Genomic DNA, 20,000 nt, shown 5'->3' with positions numbered 1-20,000 from the left:
GCGTATAACACACACACACACGCACACGCACACACGCACACGCGAAAACACACACGCGCACACACACACATGCGAAAAAACACACACGCGCACACACACACACACACGCACACACGCGAAAACACACACGCGTGTGCACACACACACACACACACGCACACACACACACACACACAGGTACACACACAGGCACACAAAGGTATACACACACACAGGCACACAAAGGTACACACACAGGCACACACACACTTTGAGCAGTGAGTTAATAAGAGTCCTCCAGGCATCATTGTGCGTCATTCTACACATCAGAACTACTAACACAACTTAACGATGCAACAAGCCACAATTATGAAGTTATAAAGATTTATTGCGTTAACGGCTGAGCCGACTCTACTGTGTAGTCAAATATTAGCGTGTCTTCAGGTTTCACGTGCATCATTTTGTTTCATACTGACTTCAAACTAAACATCAACTAAAATGAATAATTAATAAACCCTTTCTGCTCCTTCAGTCCTGGAGAAAGAGTAAAATCTGTGAGGTTTCTAAACACCAACATGCTATTGAATACCTGAAGGCATCGTTGCGAGTCAAAGTTAAACCCTGATGGGTCAAGTAAGATGCAATCGCCTCCGACAGACAAAGAGAAATGGTCCTAATATGGAATCCTAGATCAATATTATGTTCACATGCTAACGAACTCTTCTGTCCACGTTTAGTGAAGCTTGACAGCAGACAGGTCAGTGGATGTGAGCTCAGATCAAGAGACCGCTGGAATGCAAAATATGATTAAGGAAAGAGCTTAAATATCTAAAAATACTACCCTGTTTTATATATTGTCTTCAGAATAAATGAAATCCCATCATTGTTTCTGGAATTAAAGTGTCTTTGAGGGCAGATTCCCACATTTGCTACAGCATCACATGGTGAGAGCACTTGATAGGCAGGTATCCAGGTAGGCTTGGCTTAATCTGCATGGAGGAATTCCCCGTCTATCAGGCCGAGCGCAGCGTGAATGTCAGCTATGTGTGCACAGATATGTGTGCACAGATATGTGTGCACAGATATGTGCACATCGTATCCCGTCGCTCCGCCGCTGAGGTGGAGGCCACACAGGCCGAGCAGGCTGATGGATGAGAGTGTTCCAAAGTGTTTCCTCGTATCAGAGGAGCTGCCAGACAACAAAGCAGCAGCACGTTGCCGCGTTAGTATCAAGTCTTTCTGTGTGTTGTAACCCTAACCTAACCTAACCCTAACCTTAACCTAACCCTAACCTAACCCTAACCTAACCCTAACCTAACCTAACCCTAACCTAACCCGAACCCTAACCTAACCTAACCCTAACCTAACCCTAACCCTCTAACCCTAACCCTAACCTAACCCGAACCTAACCCGAACCTAACCCTAACCTAACCCTAACCTAACCCTAACTCTAACCCTAACCTAACCTAACCCTAACCTAACCCTAACCTAACCCTAACCTAACCTAACTTAACCTAACTTAACCTAACCTAACCCTAACCTAACCCTAACCTAACCTAACCCTCTAACCCTAACCTAACCCGAACCCTAACCTAACCCTAACCTAACCCTAACTCAACCCTAACTCTAACCCTAACCTAACCTAACCCTAACCTAACCCGAACCCGAACCCTAACCTAACCCTAACCTAACCCTAACCCTAACACCTAACCTAACCCTAACCCTAACCTAACCTAACCTAACCCTAACCTAACCTAACATAACCCTAACCTAACCTAACATAACCTAACCCGAACCCGAACCCGAACCCTAACCTAACCTAACCCTAACCTAACCTAACCCTAACCCTAACCTAACCCGAACCCTCACCTAACCCTAACCTAACCCTAACCCCCTAACCCTAACCTAACCTAACCTAACCTAACCTACCCGAACCTAACCTAACCTAACCTAACCCTAAACCTAACCCTAACCTAACCTAACCTAACCTAACCTAACCTAACCTAACCTAACCTAACCTAACCTAACCTAACCTAACCTAACCTAACCTAACCCACACACACTCGCCCTCACGTGCACCCACAGCATCACCTCTGACCTCCCTGGAGCCTCGGGGGCCTCATTACCCACACTGCACCTCTCCTGCCTGGACTATCACTGACAGTAATTTGACCCTGGCGGTGGTGCCGCATCAGGGACGTTCCAACTGTTGCCCACAACCGCACACACACAACCGCACACACACATGCACACACACACATGCACACACACACATGCACACGCACTCTCAGGATAAGAGATACGAGCAGGGTTCCAAGTTGGACTCATTAATTATGTCCTCAGACTGGGGCATCACCAAACACAAAAGAGAGAGAAAACACAAAATAATAAGCACTTTTGTTGCTTTCTTTTAAACTTATCTGTAAATAAAGCAAGTTTTTCGTGAAAATGCCAATAAAGTCAATCATATCTGCTGCTACAGCAAATTTAAAAGTAAAATAAAAGGACCTGCAATGTGTGTGGGTGTGTGCGTGCACGTGGGTGCATGGGTGTGGGTGAAGAGTGTGAGACGTTGGTGGGAAACCTAAACGAGACATTCCCAGAAGTCCAGGTTTATCCCAAAGTGGGAATGCAAACAATCCAAATGAAAGAACACAGAACAACTATCCACCCCCACACACACACACACATACACACACACCTACCTTTTGGTGCACCAGTCATTCTTCCAGCAGCCTGAAAACAGAAGGGAAAAAAAGAGGCAATGAGAACCAAACACAATTGAATAAAACATACAAAACAATTGAATAAAACATACAAACATACTAATAAAACACGAGAATGAAGTTTCCCTGAAACACACAAACTCTCCAGTCTCAAAGTGTGTACCAGTGTGTGTACCAGTGTGTGTACCAGTGTGTGTACCAGTGTGTGTATCAGTGTGTGTACCAGTGTGTGTACCAGTGTGTGTACCAGTGTGTGTATGCTCTTTTTGATCGACCAAACTGGTTCAGATGTGGCCTGATATACATATTATCACATATTTCTGACACGTTTGTACTCAATTTAGAATACTTTTTATTAGTCATGTTTCCAGTGTTACAGTTGTGATTATTGTTGCTGAATGTCTATGAGTGTGTGTGTGTGTGTGCGTTTGTGTGTAAGTGTGTGTGTGTGTAAGTGTGTGTGTGCGTGTGTGTGTGTGTGTGTCAGTTTGGACAGCTGTATTTTATCAGTCACGCTTAGGGGAAAATAAACCCACTCCTTAGTATCAGCCTGATCCCACGGCCCTGCTGCACTCTTGCTACCTACACACACACACGCACACACACACACACACACACACACACACACACACACAGCTGTATTCTGCAGAAGTGGACCAGGATGCTGTAACATGAACAGTAATGACAAAGAAAGTCAATTGTTCCTGGTGTCTTATTGGCTGCATCAAAGCAAGCAGCTGATCCAGCTGAAGCGGTGCAGATGTTTTCCAGTCCTCTTTATTTTAACCAGCAGCCCAACACTGAGATTAATTAAATCAAGAAGAGGGCCAACTATTTATATGATCAAAGCTCCCGGGGAACATGATGACCTGCTCGGCTTCAGGAGAAAGCAGATCTGTCGTGCTGTTGATTCCCACCATACTTATACAACAGCAGGGGACCGACTGAAAGGCTCAGAGAGAGCAAGCAAACAGGAGCAGCCCGAGTCCTTTAAATAGTTTAAAAGTGAAGTTGCTTGAAGGAGTTACTTTACCGTAAGGAGAAGTGCTGGAAATCCCAGTGGAAAGATGGAGAATATAAACGAAGGGCAGGAGAGGTCAAAGTGTTTGTAGGGAGAGGGCAGCGAGAACAATGGTGAAAGCAAATCGTGTGTTCAGAGCTTTTCAGGGCAAAAGGAAACAGCCGCCAACTGTCCACAATCACACAGTGCAAAATAAGCCTGCGAGTTAAAAAAGGCAGGCCTACATTTGGGTTAGGGACGAATCCTTCTCCCGATCCTCTCCGTGCTGATCGGGATCAGCAGCTGTCTGAGAAGTGGGAGAAGATTCCCTCCCAAGACAAGGACGCACATCACATCTGCAGCCTCACCCTGGCGTGCCGCGCGTGCAGATGTGCAGGGGATGACAGTGACGAGCGGGTCAGTGGTCGGGGCGGCGGGTCAAAGGTCGAGAAGGGCGCCTGCTCAGTGCTTCCTGCTCGTCAGCAACCGTCTGCATCCCCAATCCTGGCTCGGCAGTCGGCTAACAATCCTGGCCCCAATATACTGCAAGAGCCAAAAATAGTGTTTTCTTTAAAGCAGAGTGCGTAGAACATGTGGAAACACAAATGATGCATTTAGGGAATGTCAGTCTTTAAAAGATTATAATAGATTTAAAATGTAAACTTCCATCCAGGAGCAACCCTCAAACTTGAAATGATCATGGGATAAAACATGGACATGTATTTTTCTATGACAAATTTGGTTCTTAAGTGTGTTTAAGCAGCTAAAAAGCTCCAGAAGTGCTGGACGTTGCTCGTTGGCCATAAGACTCATTTTTGCTTCAACTCGATTGAGGTACAGGACAGTAGAATAAAATGGTCATCAGTTCTATTAAAAGCAGATTTCACTCATGTCATCATAGCTTTTTCTTTTACATCCTAAAAAATGTCCTGAAGGACCTTTGGTCTCTGCACTTCCTACCCTGGCCCTCATCGTCCTTCTCTCTATCTGTCCCCTGAATATTCAGCTCAGGAAGACGAGGAGCATCTGGAGACGCCTCTGATGACGTCTCGGCTCGTCTCTGATTCTACAAAAGCTCCAAACACCGCCCGATGTCCACCCAGTTCCCGGCTCCCCTCTTAAATCCGGGTCCATCCCAGCTGACCAGGACCAGTATGTGTCCAGGGAAACCCCGCCAGCTTGATTCCCGCTCCCTCCACGTCACAAACTGAGTTGAAAACACGGATGCGAACTGAAGCTGCAAGTGCAAACGAACACCCAGATCTTCACCTCTGACCCCAGAGGGAATATTTCAGTGACGGCTCCTAAAGCAACAGAGGAATATTAGCTCCTTATCACGGAGCCTTGTTATCAGGATGGGCTCATCATCCAGCTGGAACCCTTTCTAGGAACGTGTGATTCCTGGGGACAGCAGTGGTCCCTCTGGGAGGACAGGAACGCTGCAGGACTGTGGGCCTGCTGGGACGATCGGCTGCTCTCAGTCCCACAAACGTGCTTCCCAGATTCTCTGCGCCTGTCTCAGCACTTGTTGGAGCACGCGTTCGCGTTCGGCCTGTGCCTAAATATAGACCGAGCACGTGGGATACGGACAGGCGGACCGTTTCCAGACCTGCGAATATTCCATGACAATGAACCTTTACTATGATGCTGTTCACAGCCAGGTGGGTCAGTTGTGGATTCACCAGAAGAATCAATCGTTTTTGAGTCAGGAAATCTTATATTCTGCTGCATATTTGAAGGAGATAAACCATAAATCCTTCTGCTTTGCCCCCTGAAGGCATTGTGCTGTCAGGAAGTCACACATTAACCCTCTGGCTGGGGTCAATGGATTTTTATCACCCCCTGAATATTTGACATATTTGGGTCTCTTTTCTAATCTTTCATGATGCGGCAGACGTGAGCGCTGACCACGTTCTTCATCCCCATCTTGGCGGAGAGCGTGAAGCAGAAAGTTCTGCTCTGCCAGACACTTTAACAGCAGCCTGATTAAATGCAGCCTGTTTATAAGAATTCCTAAAGTTCTGTGTTTTAAGAGTTGTTTGAGGGTTGCAGATTTACACTGATTGAGTTTAATGAGGCAGCCTGATGCTGAGAGGGCAGGAAGAAAAGGAGAGCAGCACTGTTGCGTGTGTGTGTGTGTGTGTGTGTGTGTGTGCGTGTGTGTGTGTGTGTGTGTGTGTGCAGCAAATCCTTTGTATTCAGTGAAATCTGTGATGTTTGAATGTTCTGATCCACGTGGCAGCCGATGGAATCTAACCTTCAGTCAAGATGTGATGCTTTGATTGGCTGGACTCGTTAATTTGGAAGGTAGCAAATCCAACAGAAGACTGAAGACCGACAAAGCTCCGTGAAGGTCCAAAAGGGAGTTGATTTTAAAATGTTCTGGACTTACCGTGGTGTTCTGCTCCTCCTCCGCAGCGTCGGCCTCACTACAGGTAGCATCATTTTGGACCCTCCAGGACATCTTGCCTGAGGTGATCCCACTTTCTCCTCAGCAGGGCAATGGAGTCACACACAGGAGCCTAAACACACACACACACACATGTAAATATGTCCTGAGGGTAAATTCTGGTTAATCTGACCCTGAGTTTTTGAAGTGAGCGTTTCCCTACGACGCCTGCATTCTATCTATTGGTGTGTGTGGTGTGTGTGTGTGTGCCCGTCTGCGTGTGTGTTTTCAGAGTTCTGCTTGTGTTTGTGCATCACTCGCTGCATACGGCTGTGAGGCGCACAACCTAAACCTTCATACACCCTCCATCCTGGGCCCTGACTCACACACTTGGTGAAGGAAATGAACACACCACGTTTGTGAGCTCCATCTGCCAATGAGTCCCAGAGACTGATAGCAGCACATAGGGCCCCTTTGAGGAGGCCAAAGACCCCAACACCAGCCCCCCCCCCCCCCCAACACACACACACACACACATGCAGTCACAAACACGCCTTTCTGTTTACTTCCAGTCCGGCGCCCTTCACCTCGTCCAGTGTAACAGATATCAGCACTCGCTCGGGCGGTAAAGCCACTTCCTGTGTGTTACAGCCCCACAGCTCCAGATTCCTGCACACAGGAACAGAGGACCGCCTACAGGGGGCAGCACACAGGGGGCAGCACACAGGGGGCAGCACACAGGGGGCAGCATACAGGGGGCAGCATACAGGGGGCAGTATACAGGGGGCAGCACACAGGGGGCAGCACACAGGGGGCAGTATACAGGGGGCAGCACACAGGGGCAGCACACAGGGGGCAGCACACAGGGGGCAGCATAGAGGGGGCAGCATATGGGGGTACAGACCATAATAAGAGCAGAGTTTATACAGCAGAGGGCTCTCAGGGCTCATGAAATGTTTAAGAGGCTCCTCCAAAGTGTTTACAGAGTAAAGAGCTCTTAATGCACGTTTGCTAAAAGACCATTTCATCAATTTGACTCATCCATCTCAGGGATGAGAGCACTGCTAATATCTTGATAACATCTGACAACATCTGGAGACTATTGCAGCAACACTGAAGTACATCAGAGAACTGAGCAGTATTCAAATATTGCAGCATAACCCTAACCCTAACCCTTACTCAGCAATATAAGTCACCACAACTGATACTGACTAAACGTGACCACATTAGATCCTCTGGAACAACCATAACCACAACTAATAACCTTTAATCATAAATGTTTATGGATTTTATCTTTGGTAACTGATTATTTTAAAACCTTTGAATGACAAAATGGCATCAACAACTTTTATTGACACAGAATCTGTATCATTCATTTGGATTCGACCTCCTGCTGAATGGAAGGGTGCAAACACTTCCTCTGGTTTAGGGCTTATTTACAATCCCAGAGAGACGCGTCGGTTCCTTTACGGTATCTGATCAATGTCCTCTAGTTTCTCCAAATTGCTGCTAATTGTTCTGTCTGCCAGTTTCCCCAAGTATGCAGTCGTTTATGTCAGGCAACATAAATGACAGAGCTTAATTTGACTCGGCAGCGCTTGTAAAAATGGCTGCCCCCTCCCTCACTCTCACGTCACTGAAGCACCCCCCCATGTGAAGCTGCTCTGGGAGGCTGGAGGTATGTGATCTGCCCTCACAATCACAAACACGGGCAGTATCTGGACTTAACATGAAACACAAAACAGGAAATCTCCAGCACTGCCGAAGGAGTGGGAAGGTCATCTAAAGCAATTAGATCTTTTTAGCAAGAAGGAGAAGTTGCGAAAGAATTCATGTGACAGTTGAACTATGATACAGGAAACAATTCACACTAGTTGTCCCAGAGGAAGATTTAATATTTCCGAAGCTCAAATTACAAATGAATGTGTAAAATCGGATGATTTCCGTCCTTCAACTCATTTGTCATGACACAGGAGCAGCGTAGAGTGTCTTCAATTAGCATTAGCCGAACGTTAGCCCACATGGAATGAATGCGGACGCACAATCAAGCTCCTTCTGACCTAAAGGTTTTCAAATATGCTGTGACTTTAAAAGCTACACTGAGAGCGTCAGAAAAGGAGAGAACAAATTCTTTCACTCCCAGTCCAGGAAGGACAGACGGCATGAACCAGTTGTGTGTTGTCTTGTGTTGTCTTTGTGTTGTGGGTCCATGCCAGCAATTGAGGGCTTTTTTCTGACAGGTGTGAGAATGCAGTCAGAGACGCATTCACACCGATGGACACCTGCTGGGAACAGTGCATGCTTGGGAGATGTCGGGGGGGTGAAAAATGACAGGAATGCAAGATTAAAGGTATATCTTGCCAAATATTGACAAAAAAAACAGGACTGGAGGCTTGCCCTGAGGAATTAAAACTGCCGGCAATCATGTGTTTCTACATCTTCCCAATTAACTGCAGTCATCTCTGAATGTATGTGCATGTTTTTATGTCAGTGATTCCCATTTACAATGGAATAGATTCAATTTATATGATTTGAGTTGAACAATGTGGAACTGGCAGATTTGTCTTTGCCTCCCTCTAGCGGCGGTTGTGATTAATACACAACAAAGACGCTGAACGAAACAGATCCGGTTTGCAAGGATCCACAGAAATAACAAAGAGTTGGTCAAAAAACTTGCTTTCAATTCCAAAATCTTGGTAACTATATTGGAAAATACACTGATAAGTATTTTACGATTACAAAAAAGTAATCACACACTGTATTTGTCCACTCCAGAACAAAGTGTGAAACAACATTAGTCTTCTATCTGGGCCGCAGTCGCCTGTTACCTACTAAAGCAATGAAAAAAAGCTGATTATCGCAAATATTTGTAGGAATATTTTGGGGAAACACCATATTTAATATCATCCAACTACAACTACTGTGTACTATTAAATAAAACATAGTAAACCACATGTTTTCTTTACAGGAATGACATCCTAACTAACTAACTGACCCTAACCCATCCTAACTAACTAACTAACTGACCCTAACCCATCCTAACTAACTAACTAACTAATCCTAACCCTAACTAAACTAACTAACTATCCTTAACCCATCCTAACTAACTAACCCTAACCCATCCTAACTAACCATCCGAACTAACTAACTAACCCTAACCCATCCTCACTAACTAACTAACCCTAACCCATCCTCACTAACTAACCCTAACCCGTCCTAACTAACTAACTAACCTAACCCATCCTCACTAACTAACCCTAACCCATCCTAACTAACTAACCCTAACCCATTCCTAACTAACCCTAACCCTAACCCAAGCAACACACGTTCACTCACCTGCTGCTTCTCATGGTTTGACAGGGTGCCCTGTTGCTCCTGGTTACCTGTGAACACAGACTCGCTCTCACTTGAGGGATTTCGGTGAGTCCAGCGGAACGCTCTGTGGACGGGCATCAGGCTTCTTCCTCAGGACCTTCCTGTTCCTGTTCCTGTTCCTGTTTCTACGGTGACGACTGACCAGGAGTTCCTTAAATTGTAATTGTCTCTGGAAAGCATCCTCACCATCACGACTGGCTCCTTCCTCAGTGGTGGACGGAGAGGACTCCCTGGTTCGGAGTTCTCAGAAGCAGAAATGGTCTGGTTGTCATGGTAACAGAATACAATAACACTTGGCTCGTGTTTAACGAGTCCAGCGAAACAGTCTTCTGGTGTAATGGACAGATTGTGGCATGTTGGTCAGAATGACTTCCTTCCATGTCAGATGTTAATTCTACTGTGGCTCCTCCATCCAGCTGAGAAGCTCCAGGAGCTGGCCTCTCTGTGACCCCTCCACCTGCAGGGACGTTGCAGGGGCCACTGCTGCCTCGCTCCCATCCCAGAGTCCATCACAGCAGCGGGGGCAGAGGAACCAAGCTCAGACATGCTTGTCAGGCTTCTGCAGGAACTGACACTCAGAGGTCACCGCGACGACCCCTGCTGCTCAGGCAGCGCAACAGCCAAAAATAGAAAGCAGATAGAGCAGCAGTGAATATCTGCATTTAACCCAAAGGATTATTCTATATGTGGATACATCATCTTTATCATTATTACTTGGAGAATAATAATGTGACTGTTTCTATTATGGAACATTCTGAAACCAGAGGGTGTTTGGATGCATTTCAGATTCAGATTTGGAAAAAAAAAAGAATGGAAAACTGCTGGCCTCCTGATGGGTGGATGATGGTGGTGGGATGGATGGATGATGGATGATGGGTGGATGGATGGATGGATGATGGGTGGATGGATGGATGGATGATGGATGGATGATGGGTGGATGGGTGGATGATGGGTGGGATGGATGATGGGTGGATGATGGGTGGGGCATGGATGATGGGTGGATGATGGGTGGATGTGGATGATGGGTGGGGATGGGGTGGATGATGGGTGGATGGATGATGGGTGGATGATGGGTGAATGGATGATGGTGGATGGATGTGGGTGGATGGGGGATGGATGATGGATGGGATGATGGGTGGATGATGGGTGGATGGATGATGGGTGGATGGATGATGGGTGGATGATGGGTGGATGGGGGAGGATGAGGGGGTGGATGGATGGATGGATGATGGATTGGATGATGGGTGGATGGTGGATGGATGATGGATGGATGGATGGATGATGGATGGATGGATGGGTGGATGGGTGGATGGGTGGATGAGGGGTGGATGGATGATGGGGGATGGATGATGGGTGGATGATGGGTGGATGGATGGATGATGGGTGGATGGATGGATGGATGATGGGTGGATGGATGGATGATGGGTGGATGGGTGGATGATGGGTGGATGGATGATGGGGGATGATGGGTGGATGGATGATGGGTGGATGATGGGTGGATGGAGATGGGTGGATGGATGGATGGGTGGATGATGGGTGGATGATGGGTGGATGGGTGGATGGATGATGGTGGATGGATGGATGGATGATGGATGGATGATGGGTGGATGGGTGGATGGATGATGGATGGATGGATGGATGATGGATGGATGATGGGTGGATGGGTGGATGATGGGTGGATGGATGATGGGTGGATGGATGATGGGTGGATGATGGGTGGATGGATGGATGGATGATGGATGGATGATGGGGGTGGATGGGTGGATGATGGGTGGATGGATGATGGGTGGATGATGGGTGGATGGATGATGGGTGGATGGATGATGGGTGGATGATGGGTGGATGGATGATGGGTGGATGATGGGTGGATGGATGATGGGTGGATGGATGATGGGTGGATGATGGGTGGATGGATGATGGATGGATGATGGGTGGATGATGGGTGGATGGATGATGGGTGGATGATGGGTGGATGGGTGGATGGATGATGGGTGGATGGATGGATGGATGATGGATGGATGATGGGTGGATGGGTGGATGGATGATGGATGGATGGATGGATGATGGATGGATGATGGGTGGATGGGTGGATGGGTGGATGATGGGTGGATGGATGATGGGTGGATGGATGATGGGTGGATGATGGGTGGAATGGAGATGGATGGATGATGGGTGGATGGGTGGATGATGGGTGATGGATGATGGGTGGATGGATGATGGGTGGATGGATGGATGGATGATGGGTGGATGGATGATGGATGGGTGGATGGATGGATGGATGATGGTGGATGGATGATGGATGGGTGGATGGATGATGGGTGGATGGATGATGGATGGGTGGATGGATGATGGATGGGTGGATGGATGATGGGTGGATGGATGATGGGTGGATGATGGGTGGATGGATGGATGGATGATGGGTGGATGGATGATGGGTGGATGGATGATGGATGGGCAACCATCTCGTCTTTTATGTGTAAATATTAATAACCCTAATAATAATAATAATAATAATAATAATAATAATCTGTGGGACGGCCGTTCAGAGAAGGTTAGGGGACAGGGTTAGGGTCAGGGTTAGGGGTCAGGGTTAGGGTTAGGGGTCAGGGTCAGGGTTAGAGGGTCAGGGTTAGGGGTCAGGGATAGGGTTAGGGTTAGGGGACAGGGTTAGGGTCAGGGTCAGGGTTAGGGTCAGGGTTAGGGGTCAGGGTTAGGGTAGGTGTCATTGTCCTGTCTACTCTGTAAACAGCTGCTGTTACTAACCCGAACCCTGACCCTAACCCTGACCCTGACCCTAACCCTGTCCCCTAACCCTCTAACCCTAACCCTATCCCTGACCCCTAACCCTGACCCTCTAACCCTGACCCTAACCCTCTAACCCTCTAACCCTAACCCTCTAACCCTGACCCTAACCCAACCCTCTAACCCTCTAACCCTAAACCCTCTAACCCTGACCCTAACCCTAACCCTCTAACCCTCTAACCCTCTAACCCTAACCCTCTAACCCTGACCCTAACCCTAACCCTCTAACCCTCTAACCCTGACCCTAACCCTCTCCCAACCCTAACCCTAACCCCTAACCCAGCACCCTTAACCCTAACCTAACCCTAACCTAACCCTAACCTAACCCTAACCTCAACCTAACCCTAACCCTAACCCTAACCTAACCCTAACCCAACCCTAACCTCAACCAACCCTAACCCTAACCTAACCCTAACCTCAACCCTAACCCTAACCCTAACCTAACCCTAACCTCAACCCTAACCCTAACCCTAACCTAACCCTAACCCTAACCTAACCCTAACCCTAACCCAACCCAACCCTAATCCTAACCTTCTCCCATCCCTTACCCTAACCCTAACCCTAACCCTACCCCAAGGTCAACCCTAACCACATACCTACTCGCCATTTCACCAAAGTCTTCTCAGACTGGGTGATTCAACTCTCTCCCCCATCCTGTCCGGAACTCCTCGAGCCCTGGCTAATAGCCCCTCCCCCAGATATTGTTGTACTCACAACTTCAGGCTTCCAAACCGATCATGTATGGACTCAGTGATTTACTACGCGCGTTCTGTAGTTTGGTCCCATTCGACTTCCCGTAGAACAACCGGAAGCAGCTGCGCTTGTTGGTGAATATTTCGCGGGAGTTCATCAGCTGTCAACAATACAGGTCGCAACGGTCACAAACCCCACAAAAGCATGAGTTTGTGGGTGGACAAATATCGGCCAACTTCGCTGTCGAAACTGGACTATCATAAAGAACAGGCTGCTCAGCTGAGGAATCTGGTGAGCGTTAAACTTGGGCGCTGTCATAGGTTAGCGTTAGCAAGCCGCGCACGTTGGCCTCATGCAGCTAAAGTTCGTCCATTTCTGAGGCCACCAAGCAGACAAACGTCTTTTAATGGTTCCATAACAAACACGACTGCTGATATAAAAGCACTTCATTCATCACTTGGGATAATTAATAATTAAGTCCATTCATCTTGAAGCTATTAAGTAAAGGTGATTTAAAGTAGTTCTTTAAAAAGTCCACTAAAATGAATGTACCTACTTAATGAGCTGTTTTTAGGTTCAATGTGGCGACTTCCCCCACCTGCTGGTGTATGGTCCCTCCCCTCCGGGGGGGCAAGAAGAGCCGCATCATGTGCCTGCTGAGGGAGCTGTATGGAGCCGGGGTGGAGAAGCTTCGGATGGAGCACCAAACTCTGGTGGTAGGTGGCAGCGAAGGGATGAGGACTTTGTTCATGCATCCAATCAAGTTTCACACCTTTAAAAATGAAACTCTGCTCTGTTTTGCTGCTCAGGCCCCCTCAAAAAGAAAATTGAGATTAACACGATTGCCAGTAACTATCATCTGGAAGTAAATGCAAGGCAAGGAGGACGAAGTGTCTTATTTCATCTTCTTTTTCATTGCTTCACATCTTATTTCATCTTCTTTTTCATTGCTTCACATCTTATTTCATCTTCTTTTTCATTGCTTCACATCTTATTTCATCTTCTTTTTCATTGCTTCACATATTTGTGTCCACAGTGATGCTGGAAACCAGGACCCGTTGTAATCCAAGAGCTCATCAAAACTGTGGCTCAGTCCAGCAGATCCAGTCGAGCACTCAGAGGGAGTTCAAAGGTCGCCAATTAAAACCTCTACACGACACCTTCTCCTTTGACTGTGTCAATCTCATACGTAGTTGTCGTTCTTTGCTCTCAGTGGTTTTGCTGACAGAGGTGGACAGACTCACTAAAGATGCCCAGCATGCTTTGCGACGGACGATGGAAAAGTATACGGCCACCTGCCGCCTCATCCTCTGCTCGACCTCCACCTCTAAGGTCATCGGGCCCATCCGGAGCCGATGTCTGGCCATCAGGGTCCCCCTGCCCAGCACGGAGGAGGTGAGCTGGAAGAATCTGGAAGCCGTAGGTTTAATAGCTTGGTGTGGTTAAAGTCACAACATCTGCTGCTCAGGTCTGCAGCGTTCTGACGGCCGTTTGTAAAAAAGAGGGTCTGCTCCTCCCTCCCGAGCTGGCCAAGCAAATTTCCGAGAGGTCTGGTCGTAACCTGCGCAAAGCACTTTTGATGTGTGAGGCCTGCAGAGTCCAGCAGTGAGTGACCATTCCTGCATGTGTGTGTTAGCGTTGAAGAAAAACCTGACATGTTCACGCATCATCTTACAGGTACCCATTCTCTGCAGACCAAGAAATCCCAGTGGCAGACTGGGTGATCTACCTCAGGGAAACGGCTAATGCCATCGTCAGCCAGCAGAGCCCTCAGAGGTAGGAGCGTCCTGGCCAAACGGGTCCAGTCCCGACTGGCGCTGCAGCTTGTTGCTGTGGTTTCCAAATGTGATGGTGTGTGGAACCCTTCTTGTCCCAGGTTGTTGGAGGTGAGAGCCCGCCTGTACGAGCTGCTGACACACTGCATCCCGCCCGACGTCATCATGAAGGTATTGACTCATCTGCAGCTCTGAGACAACTGTGGTGCTGATCCAATGTTCCGACAGGGTCTGCTCACAGAGCTGCTGAACAACTGCGACGGGCAGCTGAAGACAGAGGTGGCTCACCTGGCTGCCTACTATGAGCACAGACTGCAGCTGGGCAACAAGGCCATCTACCACCTCGAAGCCTTCGTCGCCAGGTTCATGGCCATGTACAAGAAGTTCATGGAAGATGGTCTCGATGGCATGATGTTCTAAATCTTTATTTCCTCCCAATAAAAATCTGCTGCCACCACAAACCTGTTGGGGAACATGTCCCGTGTTCCCTGTAAAGACTTTAGGAAATGTGGAGCCTTCCCTTCGTCCGCTCGCTACCGCAGCTTCGTTGTTGAGCACAATAAAGAAAACTGCAAAACGACATTAAATAGTAGGAATAAAATTTGCATATTAAACTAAACCCTTTAATAGTTCTGGTCTGCTACCAACATGCAATTCCAGACCTAATAAAATAGAAAACATGACAGTGGGAGTATAGCGTATCACCTGACAACGTTCACACTTGCAGCATAAAACCTATTTAATGAAAGAAAATCCATCTTTTCTAATCTGACAGTTGAGGGTGGAAGCGACGGCTTCATCAGTAACACTCCTTGTGTCCTCTGGCTGTGTAGTAGATGACGAGGCCCAGGGTGATCAGCACCCCTGAGCCCACCAGAGTCAGGAAGCCCACCACAGGCTTCCTGACCAGCAGCTGGCAGCCGCTGCAGGGCTGAGGCCTGCTGGGACACTGCTGCGGCGCCCCCCCAGGATGGGGAAGCCGTTGTGCCGAATGATGTTGCGGTAATTGGAGAGAGAGGCCTTGACGATGACTTCCTGCTGGACCTGCCCGTATAGGCCGAACTCTGGGTCCCGCTGGTCATTGAGGGCGTAGGCAAAGTACCCCTTCAGGTTGACCCCGTCCAGAGTGTATGCTGAGGCAGCAGAAAGGAGCCATGGAGAGAGGCGACACAACGAGCGGGTCAAATGTAAGAAACACTTCTGTGGCTGGTTTCCCCAATAAATGACCAGGTCACACCGGCATAAAATGAGATGAGCTGAGGGACCCGTAACCACCCAGTAACCTTGACTCAGCAGTTCACAGCAGTGTGTGTATTTGTGTTTTCATGTTCTGGTCGAACAACACAAGTGTGTTCCAAGTCAGCTCAAGGGTCGCTGACCTAAAGAGAATGATTAAACTCCAGCGAGACCACGGCGGAGGGTCACATTTTAGACATTGATCCCTCGCTGCATGAGGCTACACGCATGATGAAAGTGTCAACAGGCGTGTGTGTGCGTGTGTGCGTGCATGCGTGTCCCTCTCACCTTTCAGTGCTTCGTTGATGTAGTTATACAGGTAGTACACTCTTAAGCTGTCTTTGAAGCGAGCTGGATCTTCCTGGACCCCATTAGCCATCACATAGACGGGGACGTCGCAGTAGCGCTCCCTCACCTGCAGCAGCGGACGAGCGACATCGAGATTCATCGTCACGCAAAAGCAGCACGTCTGCGTCCACATCACACAACTGATTTAAGAGAATGTAAGTCATGCTGCGTGTGTTGCTCCGTCTGCTCACCCAGTTGAGGGCTTTCCTCAGGCCCCAGGGCACCACAGGCCTCGGGGACATGATCCACGTGGTGTCTATCATGTGTTGCACCTCCAGCTTTGCTGTGTAGGTGTATCTGCAGGCATGACACCGACTTGGAAAAGCTGATTGAGGACTTTAATCCAAGTAAGAATCTCCTAAAGTGCGCCTTTCATGGGGTTTTACGAATAAAACACGATGTATCTTACGAGTCTTCCTTGGCGTGCGTCACCAACTTGGTGCTGAAGTGACTGATGGCGAAGAAATCATACGTCCCTTTAACCAAGTGATGATCGTCCTCATTAAACACTGGCAGGCTGTGGGAAACATGGAGAGATCTCATGAATCCGTGCGCCGATCACGTTTTACTGTAAAGGTTAGACAGGAAGTCTTCGATAAAGAGTCAAATGTGAATGGATTTGTACTCGAGTGAGTTGAGCTGTCGCAGCCAGCTCCTCATGCCCAGAGGATAATCGCCCGTGCCAAAGATCGGCTCTGCGAACCAGCAACGCGGAAATCTAAAACCCTTTTAGCTGGTTCCACATCCTCCCGGCTGAAAGAGAACGCTGGTTCCACCCAGTCCATGTGGAGAGCCAAAGACACCTGAAGCACAGAACTCTTGTGAGTCGGACTCCTAAACCGACACTGACGTTGGCGTCAGTGCGGCCTCGCCGTTGCACTGACCTGTCCTCCCTGCGAGGGCCTGAAGTCCCGATCGTAAGCGTGCCAGGCCATCGCGTGTGCCCGCAGCATCTGATGGCCCTCCTGGTAGCTCACCATTTCATCGTTGGGTTCATTTAAGGTGATCCACATCTTCACGTATTCACCAAGCTCTCTGTAACAGAGCCTGGCGTAGTCTGCAAACGCCTCCGGAGTGTCCCTGAGAAGACACCCGGCGCTTCATTGCATGCACATTGTGACTGCGATGGGATGTTTTTAACGTGCAAAAATGTCACAATAGAAAATCCTAAAAGTGTAGGTGCCATTTTCGACCCGTTCCACGTCTCCCCACTAGGGGGCAGTGATAATGGTAATTGAGTGGTGAAAATTCTCTCCACCTGTTGAGCCATCTGTTAGCGTTGTCCAGAAGCGCCGGCAGGCTGCTGCGCTGGCGCGTGTGGTGCCAGAGTGTGACCACAGGTGTGATGTTGGCCTGCAGCAACTGGCGGGTGAAGCAGCTGTAGTATCTGAGTAGGGTCGTATTGGCATGAGCCACATCACCTGTGGGCACCAGCGCTGACCAGTTGAGGGAGAAATGGAAGTGGTTCACGCCAATCTTCTGGATTTCTTCCACCTGAGTTAAAGCAGCTTAAATCATCTGCAAGTTGCAAAGAGCTTTTAGGATTGTGACGGAGGAGGGCCGGCTAAAGAGGGCCGGCTAAAGAGGGCCGCCTAAAGAGGGCCGCCTAAAGAGGGCCGGCTAAAGAGGGCCGGCTAAAGAGGGCCGCCTAAAGAGGGCCGGCTAAAGAGGGCCGCCTAAAGAGGGCCGGCTAAAGAGGGCCGCCTAAAGAGGGCCGCCTAAAGAGGGCCGCCTAAAGAGGGCCGGCTAAAGAGGGCCGGCTAAAGAGGGCCGGCTAAAGAGGGCCGCCTAAAGAGGGCCGGCTAAAGAGGGCCGGCTAAAGAGGGCCGCCTAAAGAGGGCCGCCTAAAGAGGGCCGCCTAAAGAGGGCCGGCTAAAGAGGGCCGGCTAAAGAGGGCCGGCTAAAGAGGGCCGCCTAAAGAGGGCCGCCTAAAGAGGGCCGCCTAAAGAGGGCCGGCTAAAGAGGGCCGCGTAAAGAGGGCCGCCTAAAGAGGGCCGCCTAAAGAGGGCCGCCTAAAGAGGGCCGGCTAAAGAGGGCCGGCTAAAGAGGGCCGCCTAAAGAGGGCCGCCTAAAGAGGGCCGCCTAAAGAGGGCCGCCTAAAGAGGGCCGGCTAAAGAGGGCCGCCTAAAGAGGGCCGCCTAAAGAGGGCCGGCTAAAGAGGGCCGGCTAAAGAGGGCCGCCTAAAGAGGGCCGGCTAAAGAGGGCCGGCTAAAGAGGGCCGCCTAAAGAGGGCCGGCTAAAGAGGGCCGCCTAAAAGGGCCGGCTAAAGAGGGCCGCCTAAAGAGGGCCGCCTAAAGAGGGCCGCTAAAGAGGGCCGCCTAAAGAGGGCCGCCTAAAGAGGGCCGGCTAAAGAGGGCAGCCTAAAGAGGGCCGCCTAAAGAGGGCCGCCTAAAGAGGGCCGCCTAAAGAGGGCCGGCTAAAGAGGGCCGCCTAAAGAGGGCCGCCTAAAGAGGGCCGGCTAAAGAGGGCCGCCTAAAGAGGGCCGCCTAAAGAGGGCCGCCTAAAGAGGGCCGCCTAAAGAGGGCCGGCTAAAGAGGGCCGGCTAAAGAGGGCCGCCTAAAGAGGGCCGCCTAAAGAGGGCCGGCTAAAGAGGGCCGCCTAAAGAGGGCCGCCTAAAGAGGGCCGGCTAAAGAGGGCCGCCTAAAGAGGGCCGCCTAAAGAGGGCCGGCTAAAGAGGGCCGCCTAAAGAGGGCCGCCTAAAGAGGGCCGCCTAAAGAGGGCCGGCTAAAGAGGGCCGCCTAAAGAGGGCCGGCTAAAGAGGGCCGCCTAAAGAGGGCCGCCTAAAGAGGGCCGGCTAAAGAGGGCCGCCTAAAGAGGGCCTACTTGTTGTCGGACGGTGGCGTAATCCGCGCAGTGCGGGCTCCGACGTAAAGGCGGTGCGTTGAAGCCCTCCAGCTTCTTTAGCTGTCCATTGTTGGAGATGTTCCACAGGTAAACACTGTGGTCTGAAAACTGGGTGGGCGTGGTCTCCACCTGCAACACACAGGACGTGCTCTCGCATAAACACACGCTCGCCCGCCACATCACACGTCACGTCACGTCACGTTCACCTCATATCACTCAAATAAGCCCCAAATGGGGCAAACTGTCAGCTGTGGGGTAGTGGCTCAAAGCTGGACTTTCACCATCACAACAGCGTAATCAACCAGAGGCCGACAAAGATCGCTGCCCTCACTCTTATGAAATGATTAATAGATCACAAGTTAAAATAATTAAACTTCAAACCTCACTAGTTCAACACTGAAGTTTCCCTCTAGGTCACGAAGGAACATCTCGTTCCAGACTAATACTGCACAGAACGCACGAGCAGGCACAGGAGCGTGCTGGGTTCACACATGTGCACCTGAATGGAGTTGGCCGACACTCCCCAGACAAAATGGCAGGGGAAGGTTCCGTGGGCCGGGCTGTTCTCTGGAAGCTCCGGGAAGCCGTTCTTCTGGATGACGTTTCTACGGGACAGGAAGCATCGTGACGTCGCCGAGAGGCTTCATACGCTGCAACAAGCTGGCATCAATCAGTAGATCGCTGCTTCACATACACCTGGAATCTCTGTGTCACATAAGAGGAACAAAGAGCACCTGTAAAAGGTGGGGAGGTCTTGGGCTCCCTCTTCATGTCCGGAGTGTTGAAGTCCACGTAGTAAAGCCCCCGTCGTATCCCGTACTCTCTGTGCCACT

At 49.5% G+C, this 20,000-nt stretch overlaps 1 protein-coding gene, 1 long non-coding RNA gene and 1 pseudogene across 2 annotated transcripts; 1 reads left to right on the top strand and 2 right to left on the bottom strand.

Annotated features, from left to right (window-relative positions):
• Positions 1-1,032: 1,032 nt before the first annotated feature.
• Positions 1,033-4,101, bottom strand: LOC115252768 (uncharacterized). Its single transcript, XR_003891081.1, has 3 exons — positions 4,074-4,101; positions 2,685-2,715; positions 1,033-1,168 (listed from the first exon to the last, which is right to left on the bottom strand). It is a non-coding gene; the product is annotated as an uncharacterized lncRNA (long non-coding RNA).
• Positions 4,102-14,063: 9,962 nt separating this feature from the next.
• On the top strand, positions 14,064-15,459 carry LOC115252628 (replication factor C subunit 3-like). Its single transcript, XM_029848268.1, has 6 exons — positions 14,064-14,096; positions 14,178-14,359; positions 14,433-14,569; positions 14,642-14,740; positions 14,841-14,910; positions 14,968-15,459. The coding sequence occupies exons 2-6, from the start codon at positions 14,240-14,242 to the stop codon at positions 15,157-15,159; spliced, it is 618 nt and encodes a 205-aa protein (XP_029704128.1). The 5' UTR covers positions 14,064-14,096; positions 14,178-14,239; the 3' UTR covers positions 15,160-15,459.
• A 79-nt stretch (positions 15,460-15,538) lies between these two features.
• The window catches only part of LOC115252754 (klotho-like), a 4,900-nt pseudogene continuing 438 nt past the window's right edge, over positions 15,539-20,000 (bottom strand).

This window comes from Takifugu rubripes, chromosome 15 (assembly GCF_901000725.2).
Source record: "Takifugu rubripes chromosome 15, fTakRub1.2, whole genome shotgun sequence".
Lineage (NCBI taxonomy): Eukaryota > Metazoa > Chordata > Actinopteri > Tetraodontiformes > Tetraodontidae > Takifugu > Takifugu rubripes.
Note: the sequence above shows the minus strand (reverse complement) of the source record. Positions and strands in the feature narration are given on the sequence as shown.